Here is a 22,197-nt window from a genome sequence, read left to right on the forward strand (position 1 = left end):
ATTTAAAATTGTCATAGACTCTTGAAAATTCAGTATGTTATTGCTATATGTCTTATGAGACGACTGACCCATTTATATGATTTCAGGTTCAAAGGAAAGGCTACAGCAGGAATTGGAATACACCCTACTAAATCTGATTGTTTGAGGACACTTTAGAAGAACGATATGCAATAAAATTCAGTTTTAAACTTGAAAAAAATGCCACAGAAACCCATGAAATGCTTCAGACTGCTTTTAGACCATCTTGTCTGAATCGAGCATCGGTTTTTGAATGGCATAAGAGATTCAAGGAAGGCAGGGAGTCTGTGAAAGATGATGAGAGATGCAGGAGGAATAAGGAAGTCAGAACACCAGAGTTGATTGGCCAAATAAAGAATTTCATGGATAAGGACAGTTGTGTGCTATAGAGACAATAAGTGCACAGTTTGATGTCAGTGTGGGAACTGTACTCGCAGTTATTTGCACAGAACTGAAGATGTTGAAGATTTGCGCAAAGTTTGATCCAAGTTTACTCAGAGAATATCATAGATTATTTAACCAAAATGGGTATCAAGACAGTTCCTCATCATCCCTATAGTCCAGACCTTGCCCCTGTGACTTTTGGTTAATCCCTAAGCTCAAGGAAAACCTTAGACGCTGTCGTTATGAGACAATTGAGGAGATGAAAGAGGCTGTGACACTCACATAAGAGGACTTCCAGAAGTTGCTGGAACGGTACAACAAGTGCATTGCAGCCAGAGGAGATTACTTCAAAGGGGACTTGAGTTTCATGTGTGTTCTATCAATAAACGTGCACATACGAGAAAAGTCTGGAAACTTATTGAAGGCAACTCGTATATGTTGAGTTTGTGCATGTACATAGATTTATGTATACGTATGCGTAGGATGACGGGTAAGGTCACACATCTGAGTATTTCTCTAGTTTGATATCATGTATGCGTGGGTGTGCTTACATGTATGTGCACATATATCTACGACACATGTATAAGGTACACTTGTATGATGTGTTGTCTGAATGTGGATGCGCTTACTGCAATATATGACCATTAATTTAATTTAGCGTAAAGAATACTCAAAAGCCGAGCCAACCAGATGAAGGAAGAATGTTGTTAAGTCTTTTGACGCTAAAGAGTGGCGTTAAACTGAAGTTTTTTACGACCAGTTAGTAATAAAAAAAGGATAATTTGAAAACACCAACCGTGAATACTTGTTCGGTTGGTGGACTGATCGACTTGTTGCTGGCCTCTCTCCTCTCTCTTTCCACCTATTTTCACCCTTTCGTTCCCTACTCTCTCCTATGAATGGGAGTTTCGTTTTTCTTTCCTTTTTCTCTTTAGTAAAAGTTAGATTTAAAAAAAAAACTGTTTATATGAAAAGAATGTTATTGGGCTGAGTCTGAAAAATGATTTTTGTTTTTAGCCTGATGAGGTGAGACCTCTGAAAGGAAATGCTGCTGAAACATGTATGCACATATGCAGCTAAAGATGTTTTTATAAATAAACATGTATATATATATATATATATATATATATATATATATATATATATATATATATATATATATATATATATAATTTTCAGGATGTGACAGATGATGTAATTATTTCCACAGTCACATAACGACACAGCTCACATGAGCAAAACGCCAAAAAAAAAACTGGAAATCCAAGACTCGAGTTTCGCCCTCATGTGGACTCATCAGTTAGACACATTCGAACTTGGTATTGGAAACCCGAATCTCTTCATGCGAGGCGAGTACCCCGCCACATGAGAAACCGTGCCAAAGTTAACACCTTATACAGACTAGCATCACAAATGGATTTGAGAAGTTTTATTACCATGCAAGTCGGAAGGTCTGGCATATAAAATCAACAGTAGTTTTTTATATAACAGGGGGGGGCGTTGGAAATGAATTTTTCTGTTCAAAACACAATTACACCATGATACTTGACTTTTGCATTTTAAACTTTAATTCCAGCTATTATATATACAATATATACTTTTTTAATCAACAGTAAGTCATTTACTGTGCAATGTAGACTATAATGTATTGTGAACTAAGTCACTATGAGAGGCATGTGAGCTTCTTCTCGGTGCACCGCAATGAATCCCTAATTAGAGCAAGCTATCATTCGCTGTGATTGAAAAATGAGCGACATGACGATAAAAACATGGGAGCGTAAAATATTCGTTGATCATCATTCAATCCCAGGCAACGTCGACTCACTCTGCTTATATATATATATATATATATATATATATATATATATATATATATAGAGAGAGAGAGAGAGAGAGAGAGAGAGAGAGAGAGAGAGACAGACAGAGACAGAGACAGAGACAGAGAGAGACAGAGAGAGAATAAATGACAAAAAGTTATATTCCAAAATTCATGATGTTGACCATCTTATAATTTATTCCTTTAATTCTGTTGACTTTTACCATTCCTGATAGTATCTGTTTCGTGGCGCAAAATCAATCAGTTAATTATTATATCAATCAATGAATCTATTATGCCCTTAACTCATCAGAAGAAATAGCAACAATCAATCCGTCAAAAGGAACTGAAGTGTGATTTGACATGATTAAAATCTGAAAATTGGAAGAGAAGCTGCAAATACATTTTTATTTCTCCATTACGCTTTTTGACATTTATTCTCTATATTGCTCTGTAATTACATTGAGCTTCTTAAATAAGGATTGATATATACTATAAGAAAGCATATTTCTACAGAAATATATATATATATATATATATATATATATATATATATATATATATATATATAGAGAGAGAGAGAGAGAGAGAGAGAGAGAGAGAGAGATTGAAACAAAAATATTTATAACATATTGTTTATATAAGGTCCATGAAAAGTTCAGCAAAATCTGCTGTACGATCGTTTCTAAGATGAATGAATTTTTTTATTTTTAATTCTATTAAGTCTCTTCCTCAGCACCATAATTGATTCATGTTATCATGTACAACATATCGTGTTGAGACTATGTGACAAAGAAAACGCTGGATAGTTGCTTTACAATCAGATCGAAGTGAAAGTGTTCTCGAAGTTGAAGGTTCGATCCTTACTACAGATAATAACATTGAAAGCATTAAATGATTAATACTGCCTTGTCATAGCTGATGAAACGAGAACAATCTACCTCCATGGATAGGAGTTTAGTTTTAAACTCTGTGCAAATTCCTGATGTTCCCAATTTCAAAAAGATACATCTGAAGAAAGTTGGTGTTCCATTGCTCTCCAATTTATGAGCCCTCCCCCCTCGAAAATATTTGCAACAAAAACTCGCTTAACTACCACCATTGTTAATATATTGTCTTTCTCTCATTGCACTTAAAACTAAACGGTGCTTCGATGAACAAAGTTGATTTCAAAGAATTATACGTCTGTGAAACACAATACCACGGGGTTGCCTCCTAACTGACTATAGCATGCTTGTTTTCAAGTCCAATGTAAACAAATTCTTGTTGAGCGATACTCTTAAATAATCTAATTCGGATTAATTTCAACTATTGTTACCAATTCTTGTTCTTTTACGTCCATCTGACAAACTTATTATCCTTTATCCTCTGGTGGCCTTTGGACCTTGATAAGAGGTGACTCGTTAGTCTATAAATAAAAGTTGGAAGTTACATCGGCTGAAACGTCGTGAAAATAGCAACCACGATAAGAATAGTACTCCGAAATATAAAAATCATTGTGCCTCATCTAAAAAAAAAAAAAAAAAATTACCCTCTATAAAATGTACGAAACACTAGAAAATGTGGTTTTTGCAAGATATGGAAAAACAAAAATGCAAGTTAAGATTTTGTAACAGTAACGTCTTGCCCAATTTGGAAGTGAAATTTGGCATCTCAAAATCAGCGAAGAAAGCAAGTAAGACGTGTTTGATTCTAAATTTCTTAGAAAGAGTGTAGAGATAAAATGGCGCAATCGAACTAGCAACCAAGAAGTCAAAGAGAGTAAGAAATGGTCCATAATATGCCAAATGACGGACACAACACTTGTGTTCCCTCAACGTACATACTTCCGAATAACTCGACAAGCCTTAAAATCCCATCCCTTCACTGTTGAAGATGCTGGAAAGCCTTCTATTCTTATAGTTTCTTCCTTCGACTTTGGAATTCCCTCCCTGTTTCCTGCTTCTTTTTTTTACAGGGGGGTCGCCACTTATCAAGGCCCGAAGGCCACTCAGGGATAATGGTTATTGCGTGTACAGTAATCAATTAGATAGTATTTTAGTAATCATTAGTATTGGGGGTTTGGATAGAGTGTCTTACTTCTTAAGGGGGCGGTTTGTCAGGAGTTTGTTTATGTTGGACTTGAAGACGTCCAAGTTGTAGTCAGGTGGGAAACAGGCAAGCGGCATAGAGTTCCACTGGCGTGCAGTTCTAAGAAAGAAGCTTTGCTCATGGAATCTACGTTTGGATTTAGGCACAGATAAAGAGTGGGGAAAATTATTGACAGTAGTTTCAGCCAGACGGGTGTTTCTCGTGAAAGATTCTCTGACTGTTCTAACATGCTAAAGTTTAAAACTAATGTGAACAGACATCTCGCTGCTCAATTCCCTACGGTCTCCTGTTAGACACGATTCCAAATAGTAGTCCCTTACATTCTAAGTTGCAATATAGCTTATTTGCATTGAAAAAGAGTATACAAAAAGACATTTGCTTTGGTTCGAATACGCTTCAGATTGACCAAATCATTTTTTTTTTTTTTTTTCAATTCAGTTTATTTGGCGAAAATAAAACAATTGTTGTTCAATGCTCTGTAAAGAAAAGGCGGTAAAATTTTACGAAGCAGCGCACACAGTAATCCAGCACGTGTCTAAATTTACCATAAATTGTTGCATTGTTGGTGGATTTATTACTTCATTAGCAGGGAGACACGACGTTGCCCAGTATTGAATGATGATCAACGAATGTTTCGCACTCACATATATTTATTGTTATCAAATTCTGTCAAATCGCCCATTTTTTTTCAATCGAATCGATTAATAGTCTGCTCTAGTTGAGAACCCAGCGCAGTGCACCAAAAGGAACCTTCACATGCCACCTCGCAATGACTTAGTGCACAATACGTTGCACTGTAGAGAACCTACAGTTTACTTTAGAAAATTAATTTTATGTATATAATTGCTTGAAGTAAAGTTTTAAATGCAAATGTTACATATCGTGGTGCAATTGTGCTTTAAACAGAAACATCCATTTAGAATGCTCCCCTGTCATATCAAAGAACCTGCTGTTGATTTTATATGTCGGGTCTTTCAGCTTTTGTCCTGATAAAATTTCTCAAAAATACTTGTGATGTCAAGCGTTAACTTTGGTCAAAATCGCCTGTTGATTATCGATACTTATCAAACACATTCCGATACAAAACATATCAAAGAACACTATCAGGCACATTAAGCACCTTCGTGTGAAATTTCATAAAAATCAACCTAGCTGTTTTCGAGTCCATAGGAAACGAACTCACATACACACAGATGCACACACAGAATTCCTTTTATATAATAATAGGATAGAGATTTGGAAGTTTATTCCACGATCCAAAGATTCTGATTGGGAACGCAGAGAGAATTGCTCACTGGGTGCCCCAGTAGAAGGCTGATAGGAAAAAGACAAAAAATACTAGAAATAAAAGTAAACAATCGAGAGGGATTATTTATTTTGACCGTCTGATGCGTCGCAGGGTGCGGGAGTTCCTAAGTCTAAGCTACGAAAAAGTCTAAGCTATGAAAAAAGTCTAAGCTATGAAACACACGTAAGCGCTAAACACGTATTCTTTATTCCCAAATCTTATTTATAAAAGAGTGATGACCCGTATCTCAGATTCTTTAACTCATAGCATCGTACTCATTGATGATAGCGTCATAACTTTGGCATCAGAGAGACTCATTAAACCATGAACAACGCACACGACATTCAACTATTATTCATGAGCGCTATAATAATACTATTGTTGATTAGCATGCAGTCCAAATAATATGGCCCACTGAACGTCTTAGAAAATCGTTGCGAGGTCCACGTGCGGAAACTTGTTGAAATCAACAAGATAGAGGATAATAATGAAAATTATTATTATTATTCTTTTTATATATATAAATATAAATGAAGTAGTATATATATATATATATATATATATATATAAAGTAGTAGCGTTCGTGTGTGTTTGTCTGTGCGTACAACTCCCAATGATCAAAGAAATATAAAGGCCATATATGTGTGCACCTCTCCTGGTCAAGAAATATTAACGCCAATGATAGGATACTTCTGTCAAAAGAGACATATTTTATACGTACTTTCCATATATAGCATTTTTCAAGCCAAATCTACATTCATTGAGTTACGGTCATTAACATATCACATCAAATTAAATCTATTTAAATAATCAGCTCGATGATACTACTTATTCCACATAATAGCTTCGTTTCAACTGTACTAATTAAATAAAAATAATAATAGATGCACACTATTTGAAGACACTTGTTTTGAATAGAAATTTGAATATTTTTAAAACTTTAGGTGTCAGGAAAATGATAAAATCATTTTCCTGACCTCTTGTTGGTGTTGTAAGTCCAATATTTCGCTAAAAATAGCTTCATCAGGATGGTTAGTCAGTTCGTAGTTTTTTTTTCTTCTTCTTCTTCTTCTTCTTCTTCTTCATTTTGTTGTTATTGTCTTATATCATATTCCTGTTCGAAACTGGAGCGAACGCACACGTCAAAAATGTATAGCTCATACTTTTAAATTTCTTCTCCAGGCCTTCCTCTATAACATCAAAAAGAAAAACATAATATATGCATACATATATATTTCAGAGGAAACATAATTTAATTTAATTACCAAAGAAAACAAAAAAAACGGGCATGTGAAATTATTAAAATTTCCTTAAGGCCATATCGTCTGACCCTCTAAGAGGAAACGTCAGAATGATAAATTAAAAACTAAGAAACGAATGAGGAAAGAAGGGAATTTGGTTTCAGTTGGAAGACCAGTGAGAAAAAAAAATCTCACTGTTCCGGTGGTTTTAAATCAATAAATATTTCCAACTGATGTTTTCAAAATCTTTTGTTTACACAGGCTAGGCCGAGAGTTATTAATGACTAACGCCTCAATGATATTGAGATGATAGTTCGACCTAGCACTGTATAAAACAGAAAACCACCCATCGGAATATTGATCAGAACACCTATTTATACTAATCAGGGGATTACCGATGGCGGACTCATGAGCTTGGGAGTGCCCGGATGTTCTCGAAACCTGGTGTAGTCGAATATCCCGAACATCCGGTAACTCCCAAGCTCATGAGTCCGCCATCTCATATATTTATATATCTATGCATATATTTATATTTATATGAATATATATATTTATATATATGCATATATATATTTATATATATACATATATGGATATATATATTTATATATATATGCATATATATATATTTATATATATACATGCATATATATATATTTATATATGGATATATATATATTTATATATGAATATATATATATTTATATATGCATATATATATATATTTATATATGTATATGCATATATATATTTATATATATGCATAGATATATTTATATATGTATGTATATATATATTTATATATGTGCATATATTTATTTATATGTATATATATCCATATATATATTTATATATATGCATATATATATTTATATATATGCATATATATTTATATATATGCATATATATTTATATATATGCATATATATATATTTATATATATGCATATATATATAAATATATATGCATATATATATATTTATATATATGCATATATATATTTATATATATGTATAAGCATATATATATTTATATATATATGCATATATATATATTTATATATATGCATATATATGTTTATATATATATATGTATGCATATATATATGCATATATATATATGCATATATATATGCGTATATATATTTATATATATGTGAATATATATTTATATATATGCATATATATATTTATATTTATGCATGTATATATTTATATCTATAGGCATATCTATATTTATATATATGCATATATATATTTATATGTATATATGCATATATATATTTATATATATGCACATATATATTTATATATATATATATGTATATATATATTTATATATATGCATATATGTATTTATATATATATACACATATATATTTATATATATACACACATATATATTTATATATATATACAAACATTTATATTTATATATATACACACACATATATATTTATACATATGTATACACATATATATTTATATATATATATATGCAGATATATATTTATATATATATGTACATGCACATATATGTTGATATATGTTGATATATATATATATATATATTGATATATATATATATATATATATATATATATATATATATATATATATATATATATATATATATATATATATATATATTTGGACAAAAAATTAAAGAAAACTGGGATGCCCTTTTCCCGGAGTACTGCTGAAGTCTAATCCAAGGAATTCCCAAAAGATTGTAGGCTGTCAAATTGCAGAAGGGCTATACTACTAAATATTAACTAGTTTATTGTGTTCCTGTTCTATTTGTGTTGCATTAATGTTCTAAAGTTACATTTAAATAACAATTTTCCATTGTGCGGACTTTCTTTTTGCATTTTAGATTTGAAGTTATTTTTTAAATTGACGTGAACACTAGAATATTTCAATTAAAAGTCAAATATGAACAGGTAAAATTATAGAAGAATAAAAGGCAACTCAAATGAGGTATAGTTTGTTTAAACAGTTACATTAAATTTGGCTTAAATTTGCAGTTTTTGACAGTGCGCACTTTCTTTTTGCCGCCTTTGTATATGTATATATGTATTTAGGAATACAAAATTTTAAAAATTTAAAACTTAAAAACTGACTTCCCATTTCTCTTTCTTTCCTCTCCTGTTCCCCTTTTCCCCCCTTTTGGATAGAAGATTAAAAGAATATATATATAAATTTTGCAAATTATGATTTACATTTACTTTTCACACACAATGAATACGAAAATAGTTACTTCATTATTCCATGGAGTTTCAAAAATTTGTCTTTTTTCTTCATAGGAAAAGAGTTAGCAAAAGGAGGTTTGTATAGACTAGCTATAATTTTGCTGATTAGCACAATAATTGAAAGCTTCAAAGCTTAAAAGAAAGTTTAGTGAGAATTAGGTCAGAATTAGGTCAGAACCACTTATTTCTGTCTTTAATCGACTCAAGTTGTGACGTTAGAAGTTACGTCTTTTGAAATCTCAGATGTAAAAATAGGCATGACGCTTAATTATTGCCTGCGACAATAAGAATTTCATTATAGAACAGGGTATATGCATATACAGGGTGACCCAAAAAAAAAAAAAAGCTAAATGGAGGCCCTCTAGAACATATGCTGTAGAACAGAGAAAAAAAGGCCAAAGACACTAGTGTTTTGATCTGATGTTTTGAATATAATTAACTAGTTATGACCAAAGTTTAATTTCATTCGGACAAAACACTAGGAAACGGGGCCTAATTAGAGTTGGGGCCCGTTTTATTTGGGTCACCCTGTGTATATATATATATATATATATATATATATATATATATATATATATATATATATATATAATATAAAGCTGAACGTCTGCGTGTGTGTGTGTGTGTGTGTGTGTGGTCACGAATAGGCTCCTATATGGTTGACTATTTTAAAAAACTGATTACATATAATGATAGAAGATGTATCGAGGATCAGGAATGTATGTTTGATCTAGCAAAACGGTGGTTTATAAAAATTGTGGGGTCTGCGTACGCCCCTAGCCCCCAAAGTATGGAAAAAAAAAAAAAGTTTACAAGTGTTTTTGATATAGATGTACATAAGTATACTTTGATAAGTATGTTTCAACTTAAATAGGGATGGTATATAAAAATTGTGGGGTCTGCGTTCGCGCCTTTACTCCATGGAAATATGGCACGAACTTTAACAAAGACTTTTCATATCTTTTTGCGTAAGTATACTTTGATAATTATGTTTCAGTTTGAAGAAATATGGTATAATAAAATTATGGGGAGTTCATTCATAGAATGGAAATATGTCACAAAGTTTAACAAGGTTTTTTAAAAAGGGTGAGGGTCCATAATAACACCTTAACTTTAATTTTAATTCACGTTTGCTTTTATTTATTTTTTTGAGCTGAATCATATTGTGTCGAATAAATTCACCTCATAAATTCACGTTCTTATTAAAGTGAAAGCCAAAAAAAAGTCGGAACTTTTAGACAATTCTCAACACAAATTTTGTATAACTCTGTATTTTTCCTTCTCCACTTGCATGTGGTACTCTTTCGAAAATAGATAAATAGATAAATAATACAAAATAAGAACGTTACTTGTTATCGTGTCAAAAGAAGGACAAAATCCTGCTCACGTGATTATGTGTCATTTTAAAAACAATTATATAACCTTTTTATTTTTATTTATATAGCTGTTTAAGCTTTTTTTTGTCAGTGTACTAAAAGGAATTCAGTTGATTACAACCCTTTCTGCATCTTCTTTACATTACAATAGTACAACTCTGAAGCCGACGACGTTCAATACTGTAAAACTGAAACGAAACTGTTTTGCTTGAAAATGGCGCCATTTTCTTCTTATTCATATTTATATTGATTCTTTGCTTTAAAAAACTAAAGTAATTACGTGTTTACTTTTTTAATATCCCATTTTGCTGTTTCGGATTATTTTACTAAAATAAGTAAAGCTTCATTATTTTTCAAAACTGTTTTTGTTTCTTTGTTTTTCGATATTTCGTTGATATTATTTGGTAAGAGTGTTTAGCAGAAAAGCAACAAACGACTAACCGAAAAAATAAATATCCAAGAAATAAATGTTACCATAGTCAATAAAAGTTCAGTTCATGTTTTTTTTTTGTTTTGAAATAGTTTTTAATGCTCTTTACTTGAAATAATTTCAGCAAACCGAAATTAAAACGAAATTTGAGGTGATAACTACTTAAATGAATTTTTATATAAACTACACATGCTATAATCGAATATTCCTCAAGCACAAAATAACGGAAAACATTAAAATATGTTTATAAATATTCTTTACGTTGACAGAACTCTCTTAAATTGTTAACACGGAATGCTCAGGTGCCCCGCCTTCAAATTGAAAACGGGGCTCTCCCTTTCAAAGTCGCTGCCATTTTAATTTTTTTTTTTTTTTTTTTGAACCGGGTCGTGAATTAAAACAAAAAGATTTTTTACAAACTACTTAAAAATAAAAACCAATGAACTTTTCTACCATAAAAGTAACTTTTATAGACTATGGTGACATTTATTTCTTGTATATTTATATTATTATATATATATAACATTTCTCTTTGTAAGGAAACATCATTTTGTTGGTCACTCTTGGCTACGAATGGAAACAAAGTTGATATAAAAAAATATATTTTCGCGAAAATTATCTTTACTTTCATCATATTTTGCTTAGGGTAAAATTTTTGAGTATCAAAACCTATCTCTTTATAACACCCTACTTTTCATAACCTATCATACTTTCATCAATCACAGTCCATTTTCTGTAGGCTGTTTTTGAACCCAGTCAACGACGGGTACTTCTGCTAGTATATATATATATATATATATATATATATATATATATATATATATATATATATATATACACGAGCAAGCAAACAGTTAATAAAACATGTTAAAAAACACTTTGAAATGAGTTAAAAACATATTTAATCATATTTAATCTGAAAAGGAAACACTAGATAAGTGGATAGTCCTTAATCCGCGGAGTTTTGAAGAAATGCTTTCCTTCTCATCAGAGGGTAGGAATTAGCAAAATGTGGGATTGGATTTTGCATGCAAAAGTATTTGATGAAACAACAAGTAAGTCAAAGATCTTACTTGAAAACAAAAAAAGTGAAGCAGAGGGAATATGGTGAAGAAAAAGGTGATTACACATGAATGGATAGTCTGGTGGAAGATAAATAATTTTATGGAGCTTATATAAGAAACAATAAGAATGGGAAATGAAGTCACAAAAACTATATATTGGTGAATATAGAATGGTTCATTTATTTAATGAAGGTATACAAACATTTAGTTAGGGGATAGAGAGAACTCTTTATACCAAGGTATTTCGAAGCCTAATGCTTCTCATCAGAAGAGTAGAGAAGATGCTAGGTAACATAATGGGGATGTGACGTCTAGCGTGGGATTCATCAAGAATTAAATAAATCAATGAAAATATTGATGTTGTTAAGGGGAACTATATAGAATTCTAAGATAAAAGATATTTTATCTTAGAATTCCATTAAATGTAACATTAGTGATTAATTTGCGTTCTCAATTTATTTTCGATCCAGTCATCATTCTGGTTGTTTTGCAAGACTTTAGCATGGTAGGTTTATTTAATCTTTTCCGTGTATGTAAATCAATGATTGATAAGTCTGATCTCGAATCTAAGTGAAACTTTACGTTTTTGGTTCCTGACAAAAGGAGGATGGGCCTATAAATTCACCCTTGTCCGTTTGTCTGTTCATCCATTCGTCTGTCCACACTTTTCTCAATAACTATGTATTGGAATTTTTGGAAATTTTGCACAAACATTAAACATGATATGAGTAAAAAAATAACATAACGAATTTTCAGGGAAAACTCTGGTTGCCCCCCTTGAGGTGCTTTTCGGGTTAAAATGGCTAAAATGGCTAAAATTGATACTTTTGTGCTTATTAAAAAAATTGATACCTTAGATTTTTATAAAACTTTCTGAAAAGTTCTAACTAACTAATTTCTATATAATTTTATTTGTCTATACTTCACGATAAATCTCGGGTGTGCCCCAGGGGCTCTTTTAGGGCTAATAAAAGCACTCCATTTTTGGGACTATTTTACCACGTTTGTCCAAAATTTTTTGTGTATGTCTATTTATCAGTTTTGCATGGTGCTGAACTCAAATTTAAATATGTTAAGACCTTGGAGACTTTTAGGGCTAAATGGAGGAGGGAGGGGGCAAATGATAGACTTAGTTATTTCTTTTTTTTGCATGGTGTAGAACTCAAATTTACACATGGTAAGGCCTAAAACTGTACCGTTTGTTCATTTTCATCAGGATTTTACGTCCCCTGGGGGCTTTGGGGGTTTAATGGGGGGGGGGGGCAAATGCTGAACTTAGTCATATTTTTATGCCTCGTTAACTGTTCACTCACGGGAGACCATGCATGCTTCATTGTTATGTAATATTGCCACCAGCACATTTTTTTTCATATATTTTTATCATAATTATCATTTGTTTTTGTGTGTCATACCCAACTTTTAATTTTATACTTTGCTGTACAAAAGGAGCTTTTATGTCCAATATGTCAATGTTCAAATCAGGCAAGTTTTTGTCTAGTATTGGCAGTTTTTACTCCAATGCAGGGCTCCACACTGATAACATGGACTTGGTGGTGACTTATTTTGATTTTCAGTGAATTATCTTTTATGTGTGTGGAAAAATATTGTCCTTTCTTTTCTTTTGTTTTCTCTGAAGAATAGGATTTTTACTTTTTATGTATCTTTCTTATGTACGCGACACCAAATTTTTCAATGTTCTTTGAATCCTTTTAATGCTAATTATTCTTTGGCAATCTTCTGACAACTTTTCTAGTGTCCACTTTCTAATTTAGTTAAAATTCTGCATCCCATTTCAGAGTCTTTTGCTTATATCAATTCTTGTACATATATCAGGCTTTTGAAATTGTCAGCACTCAGTTCAACTAGTTTAAAATCGTAGCAATGTTTGTTAACTTTTGATGCAAATGTTGAATAGTCCTCCTCATCTTCCTTGGTTAAATTCGAGCATTTACACCGTTTATGGAATAACAACGTTTTCGGTTTGAACAGTTCTATTAAGAGTTTTGCAGTTTCAGTAAATTTAAGTCACACATTTTTCACAGTAAAATGTAATCCACTAATTTGTTGTGTTCTGTGGATACCAGTTTTCGAAGCAATAAACTGACTTTTTTAGAGTCTGCGCAATCGACACAATGTCATACAGGTCATCATACCTTCCAAAATACGAAGCAAAAATATTGTCTTTGTCTGGGACGTAAATGAAATTATTAATAACGTTTCAGATTACGTTTTGTGAAAATGCTATAAATCTTTTTTCTATTTTCTATTGTTTAAATTGGTATTTTCGCAGTTGTGCTATATTTGGTTTTAAGTCCTCCATGGTTTCTTATTTGTCTCTTTTATGAAGAGGCAAAAATGAATATGGCTTTGAATGTGTAAACAAATATTTTATCTTTCACATAGCGTTTGTTGTTTTTAACGATTAACAATGTAGCTCCTGAAATCGAACAAAAAAATCTCTTTCACTTTCTCTCTCAAATAAAGTTCAATTTTTCTCCATGGCAGAAAAAATTAAAATCAAGTCATATTTAATTTTCTCTTTGAGACAAAATGCAAGGGAAGAGAAAAGTCACTTACAGATTTTCCATTTATAACTTTTACTCGTAGAACAATCTTCCGTTATTTTTTTTTTTTTTTAGTTTCCGAAAAGAAAATCCTTCAGAATCTCGTAACTTTCAGAGCTGCTTATTGGTCCTTAAAACTTTTAGTCTTAGTCATCCGGTTCTAAATGACTGACTTATTGATTTGTTCTTAGTGTTTTTGGAACACTGGCTTGCTCATGCAAACACTTCTTCATCACAAGGTGAATATCGTACGAGAAAGCGAATACAAAGCAAAGGTTGCCGGCATTTTCCAACTGTAAGTTAGTCAGTGGTCTTACATTAGATATCAATAATACCCCACGAGAGCATCAGATTCGGGTTTTTATAATGACTAAAAGAGTCCATTACGAGTGAATGGGTAAGTCCCTATAACATTTCTACACGATTTACTCCTAAACTAATTAATCGATCATTATAAATAATAGGACACAGCTGCTCGGTGCGTTCTATATGTAGTTTTTGAGCAAAAGAGGTAAAACGTGTTAAAAAGGGGTGAAAATGCAGATCCCTTTCATTTTTGTTAAATTTTAATATTTAGTATTTTATATCACTATTTCCGTAGAAGTTTATCAAAACAGGGGCTTCATTATGGAGGAATCCATCTATTTCAACTAGGCAAAGTGAGAATCCGAGCATTGACCATGAAAGGGGGGAGGTTTGATTTTAGATACATTAAAAGTAACGTTTCTCTTTTGCACAACGTTCTTAAGCTAGAGAGGATCAGAAAGATCTTTATCATTAATGCTCTTAGTAGTGTTGCCATAAACAGTTGTGTCATCTGCATAGATGTCAACGTATGGTTTTAAAATATAATTTGGGAGATCAGTGACGGGAGCAGAGTTTGGCCCAGAATGGATTCTTGAGGCACCCTTCAGACTTCTCAGACAACGATTAAGCAAGATTTCATTGAATTTCTAATTCTTATTAAGATTTCATTAAATTTCTATTTCTTCTTAAGATGCCTTAAGCTGTAGCCGGAAATTTGGAACATTTTTTAGAATAAAAATCAGATTTTGGTTAAAATTAAACTAAAGATTCTAGGCGTATTATTCTTTTTATTATTTTAAATTATTGTTATTTTTTTATTATTTTTAATTATTGTTATTTTTTAATTCGCAATATAAATCATTCCTGGAATAGATATTCTTTTATTCATATAATGAGACATACTCTTTTATGAGTGAAACATTCAACAGTTAATGAACTTGGAATAAGGTCTAATAGATTTATAAAGCGATAAAAACTGTACATAAACTCTTACGAGGCATGCTGGCTCGTTGGTAAAACGCTAGACTACTGATTATGCAGTCGTGAGTTCGATCCTTGATGATGATTGATTCATGCTGATGTATGTAAAATTACTTTTGAATAAATAATAATTAAATTAAATAAAAATATGTCCCATCAAAAAAAGAGGGCGATGCAAAAGGAGTAATGGGGAGGAAATCTATCGCTTAGGGTGAGAAAATTAAATACAAAAATAAGCAACTGTTCAAAACTGCTTATATATCGCTAAAAAATAACAAATAATCATGCATATTTGCTAGTATATATATATATATATATATATATATATATATATATATATATATATATATTTACCAGTGGTGAAAAAACCGGACTAGAGTGCTCAATGTGTAGCCAGAGCAGTATATAGGAAATTTATTATTGTGAGTCCAGAATGAGTTTACATATTGTTTCAGCTAGAGGAAGATCCTCAAAAAGAGGAAATATCCAACTAGCATCGTCAGAATTCATAAATGATTATGGGATTGTCATTTTCAAGTCTAATACTAGCATCTATGAATTCTGACGATGCTAGTTGGATATTTCCACTTTTTGAGGATCTTCCTCTAGCTGAAACAATATGTAAACTCATTCTGGACTCACAGTAATAAATTTCCTATATATATATATATATATATATATATATATATATATATATATATATATATATATATATATATATATATACTAGCAAAAGTACCCGTCGTTGACTGGGTTAAAAAACAGCCTATAGAAAATGGACTCTGATTTATGAAAGTATGATAAGTTATGAAAAGGAAGGGTTGTAAAGAGATAGCTTCGAATTTGGGGGTATCAAAACCAAAGTAAAATATGATGAAAGTATAAATAAAATAGATAAACCCCATAATTTATTATACCATAACTGTTCACACTGAAACACTTAACACAATATTCTGTGGATCTATATTAAAAAACCTTGTTAAACTTAGTGACATATTTCCATTCTATGGAGGTCAGGTGCGAACGAACACCTCATAATTTTATAATACCATATTTTTTCAAACTGAAACATAATATCAAAGTATACTTACGCAGATAGATATGAAAAGTCTTTATTAAAGTTTGTGCCTATTTCCATTCTATGGAGGCTAGGCGCGAACACAGACCTCACAATTTTATTATATCATCCCTATTTAAGTTAAAACATACTTATCAAAGTATTCTTATGTACATCTATATCAAAAACACTTGCAAACGTTTTTTTTTAATTTTTTAATTTTTTATTTCCATATTTTGTGGACCAGGTGCGAACACAGGCCCCAGAATTTTAATGAACCACTGTTCTGCCAGATCAAACATACCCATTCCTGTGTCTCGATATATCTTCTATCCTTATATTTAATTAGTTTTTTTAAAATAGTCAACCATATAGGAGCCTATTCGTGACCAGACACACACACACACACACAATATGGTCGACCAAACATGGATAGACAACACACAAATAATACAGCCATCTCACCGTGTATTAAATGTTTACATACACAAATTATAGCGAAACAATTTGCAATAGTACACACACACATTTACTTAATTAAATATTCAAATATAGCTGTATAGAGTTAATAAAATTATATGGTGATTTAAGGAAATAATTACCTCAAACTGTACTGTTATTTAAAAGAATTTGAATTTTACATTTCTGAATTTTTTAGATGTGAATTAGTTATTCACATTATCTCGATTCATCATGTTCTCATCTTGAGTGTCATTTTCACAATTTTCGAACGATGTAACCTCCGACCTTCTTGTCGAACTCGGGATGTTTTTATCAAACTCAGGAATTTGGACAGAATTTCGAATGGAACCATTTATTTACTTCACGGAGGGTAGCATGTTCTTGTTCCGTCAGCCAATTTGCAGTTGTATTTTCAGTCGCCCACACTAAGAATTGAACATCCAACCTTCGGGAGAATATCACTATTAAAATTGATTCTTCCAAGTATTCTAACCACTGTGCCTCGGGTCCTTGTAGCGCAAATAATATGAATTTTGATTTTTATTATATTCAACTGGGATTAAATTCATACACAGGCTCGTCAATTTGTACCCAGACCCGTTATTTAGAATATTTAATTAGTTTGAGCTAAACCTATGGATTTCATAAGGTCGGTAATAATCATGAAAAATACCCTGGCATATTTAGTAAAAATGTATCAAAAAAATTATGTTACAGAAGTATGCATCATGATTCTGAGGCCATAACTGCCACCGATTGCTGCTATAACGTTTAGATGTAATTCTATTTATTGTGCCTGGGTAAGCCCATTTATTCTTGCAATAGAACAGCTAATACCATACACCCCACATAATCCGTAAGCAATCATTCTCGCCATCGTCGCCAGTGTCAATAATAATCAAAGCAAACTCACTGATATAATTTACAAAAACTGTTTCACTAAAAGTATGCTACACAAGTACACGTCGTAACCATGAAAAGTATTAAAGAAAAAATGAAGGCGTTTAAATAAGGATCTGTCAAGATGTGTAAATGTCAACAGGTACGGTTGAGCTCGAATAAAATAATAGCATTATAAACAAGAAAAAGTCATATTCGTATACATATAGATTTATTTGTCAATGTAATAAGAAAAACTCACTTACATTAGTCTAACCTCTCCAGATATCCTGCTCACCCTGTGTCCTATATTGCAGATACTTTAATATTCTCCCAATTATCTCCCTTAGATCTTGCACTGAAATATTTGCAACTTAGCCTCCTAGCCCCCTTTTCTGATGAGAAGTATTAGGCTTCGAAATACTTTGTTATAAAGAGCATATAACCCCTACAATTATAACTTTTCCTTATTACATCGACAGAGAAATCTATGTATACCAATATATGGCTTTTGTCTTGTCTATAATGCTATATGTACTAGCAGACTGCCCGGCATTGCCCGGTTCTGAAATGCGCTTAAATATGATAATTTGATTAATGCAGATTTCGTATTTATTAGTATATTATATTGAACCCAATATATAGTAACGATTTTAAAAGTAAAAAAAAAAAAAAAAAAAAATTACTCGTGCGCCACCACCGAGAATCGAAACAAAAACGTTTAGCTTAATGATTTACTTTTTCCTTTGATATTAATACCTGGGCTATGAAGACATGTTTGCTGCAAGGCTAAAAAGTAAAACATGAACCAATATTCATGCATATTCGTAATGCCATCGTTCGACTTTCACCTGGCAAATTCCATTTTTTTAATTTTCACAAAAGCACCGATGTTCCCCGGCTAAAACCCAAATATTCGCATGGGTTCGAATATCCTATATATTAAGTTTCATATCTATAGACCAAAATCTGACAGAGGAGTTTGGTAGGCAACATTTTTTAAACAAACATATATATATATATATATATATATATATATATATATATATATATATATATACATAAATGTATATAGAAATATAGTTGTTTACTATAACGTTTTTACGTAAATATTATGCAAGTATAAATCATGTAGAATTTCTACATGAATATAAATACACGTAATAGTTAACTAAAAAAATGACCATTCCATAAAAAAACTGAAAAAACTAATAGTGAATTAATTAAAATGAATGTTTAAAAGAATATGCAAATTAGCTAGATCTTTTGCAGATGAATGCAATTCCACGAAAATTGGGTACTCATGCAGAGAGTGATCAGTGCTGAAATAATAACGTTATTATTTAAAAAGCCATTCTTAACATGGGGAGGTGAGGGTGTTTTGTACCTATTCTGTGCTTTAACCTTACAATTGAATAAAAAAAAAAACATATCATAAAACTTTAATTAAACGTGGAAATACGATTTAAAAAATAGCGCGGATCACTTTCTGCATTAGCACCGAAAGTTGTATTTTCTTTTTAAATAAATAGAAAAAAAGGGTGTTTAATATGAATATCAATACACACAAAAAACAAATTCATAGAAGTATAGATTATATTTATATACAAACTAGCGAGGGGTACCCGGCGTTGCCCAGGTGTTTATAGGTGTGTGTGTGAAAAAAAAACAGGTGCCTGTGAAAAAAAAAGCCTTGACGACGCGCAGTTGGAAAATAGTAAAGTGTGAAAAAAAACAGGTGCCCGTTTTTGATTGACGTGACGGCGATAGCTATTCAGCAGTTAGCATTTTGTGCGGGACAGTTTTTAATGAGGTCAATAAATCGGTTTGTTTGTTTTTAAAAACCCGCTCCCTCGTCTCGAAATGAAAGCTACCGTCTGATATGACGAAATCGACATTGACCAAACGTTACTTAGAGTCGAGTTTCGCTTTTTGTTTATACCGAAAACCGAATGTAACGCGTGCCGATGCGGGAAATGTGAAATAATTAACGTTTGAAAGTCAATCAAATTAAATATACAGGCGAGCTCCGTGGTTAACTGTGAGATATTACAATTTATAGATAATATAAAAAGTTTTAAGAAGTTGTGAAGCGAGCGAGCGCTTCTCTGAAAGAAGCCTTTTGTGGACATCGAGGAAAAGCGTACATACATACATACATACATACATACATACATACATGATGATTGCAACGTCTTGTCAGACGAGTGCCACTCCCTCAGACATTTAAAATCTATGAGCCCAAATGTCTGAGGGAGTATCTATACAAAGATGATGTTACAGAGTCTTAGCTTTGTACGACAGCTAAGTCTCTCTCTCTCGGTTCAAAATATTGAGATCCAGCAACAAGCAAGAGCAAGATAGCCAGCAACAAGTTAAACTGCAGACCAGCTTAATGCGGGTACTGGTCTCCCACTTTATGGTTTTTTTAAATCAGAGATTTACTTCTCCTAGAAAGGTTGCCTTCACCACGGCTTACAGGAATCCTCTCCACCCCAACACACACATACACACAAACACACACGGTGCTAGTTGGCCGTTGACCCCGAAAAAGCCTTGACGACGCACATACATACATTTTCGCTTTTATATTTATAGATGCCCATGACATGATATGTTGACAAAAGATACTTTTTTTAATGCACTCATATAATAACTTATTTTTTCCCTCTTCCTTTGACAGGTCTTCTTTGTGATACTTACGGAAGCTATGACTACAGCTTTTATGCATCCGGGGCTTTTGTCATTTTATCGGGGCTCATCCTGGTGCCAACGCCTTACCTCCAATGCTGGTATCAGAATCAACAGAAGAATCCTACGCAAAAGAAACAACAACCACAGAACCAGGAACCTTCAACATCGAAACCAAACCATAAGGTTATGTCGCAAATGGAGACCGTCGTCTAACGTTTAATGGACGAAACAGAAATAAGCAACAATATGGCTAAAAAGATTGGAGAAACAAAAGGACACAACTTCCCATTCTTTGACGTTTTCTTTCAAAATCGAGAAGAGGGAATTCATAAAAAGAAAACCATTGCTTACATCAAAACGAAATGTTTGATATTTGAGTAAAATGTATTTTGATTATTTTTTTAATAGTTTTTAAACACAAAATTTGGGCTGCATAAGTTCTGTCGACATTCAAATGCATTATATACCACAAAATAATTTCCAGGGTCGATGTGCCGTAAAACAACCCCTATCCAAATTAAGTAAAAATTAAAAGAAGAGAAGGAAAATTAAAATGTCTCTATATCGTCATGAGACGTTTATAAATAACCACTTCCTCACCGGAAGTTGATCCATCGACAGATTTTGTGCATGTGACAAAAACAGACATAATTTCGTCTCTCTCCGCGCATCTACCTTCCGTTCACCAATCAGATATAACGACATTGCCAGCAACAGCTGCTGAGCGATTTACTATAGAAGGTACACCTTTTTTGACGCTCAGCCCTTCTTTTAATGGAGGGGGTACCCCACAGTCGCCGTCAGGTGTTTGTCACTTAAAAAAAAAAGAAAAAAAAAACGGAAATATTTCAATTTTCCTTTTCTTTTTAATTTTTTCTTTTTTTTTTTCTTTTTTTTTTCTTATGATTTTTATTTGCAGAATTTGTGTGGCCAAAAAGTTGTGTTGTGAATATTAAAAAAAAAAAAAAATCAAAAATAAACTTTAAATAAACTGGAATTAAGATTTTAAAATAATACAAACTGGACTGAAACACGAAAAAAGTTTGAACATAATAAAAAAGAGCAAAAACATTTTTTTTTAGAAATGATTGATGACGAGTTGAAATATCAAACGTCAGATGAAAAAAAAAAATCTTAAAACTGACATTTTTACATACGTTTTTATATAGCTTCACTAAATGATCACTATATGAACAAAAAAAAAATTGTTGTTTTTTTTTGTTTTTTTTTTAATACAGGCTGTCCATAAAGTCCGTAGAGCGAAATTCAAAATATTGAATTTCAAGTAAAACTAA

At 31.8% G+C, this 22,197-nt stretch overlaps 1 protein-coding gene across 3 annotated transcripts in view; it reads left to right on the top strand.

Annotated features, from left to right (window-relative positions):
• Positions 1-21,713, top strand: part of LOC145241540 (monocarboxylate transporter 12-like) — a 196,361-nt gene extending 174,648 nt beyond the window's left edge. For all 3 annotated transcript variants that reach the window (XM_080104597.1, XM_080104598.1, XM_080104596.1), the window contains exon 3: positions 20,892-21,713. In XM_080104597.1, coding sequence (XP_079960723.1) covers positions 20,892-21,115 — 224 coding nt within the window. In that variant the 3' untranslated portion in view covers positions 21,116-21,713. The remainder of the gene's footprint in view (positions 1-20,891) is intronic.
• The last annotated feature ends 484 nt before the right edge of the window (positions 21,714-22,197 follow it).

This window comes from Euprymna scolopes, chromosome 20 (assembly GCF_053919585.1).
Source record: "Euprymna scolopes isolate OS-2025 chromosome 20, ASM5391958v1, whole genome shotgun sequence".
In the NCBI taxonomy this organism is placed as follows: Eukaryota; Metazoa; Mollusca; class Cephalopoda; order Sepiida; family Sepiolidae; genus Euprymna; species Euprymna scolopes.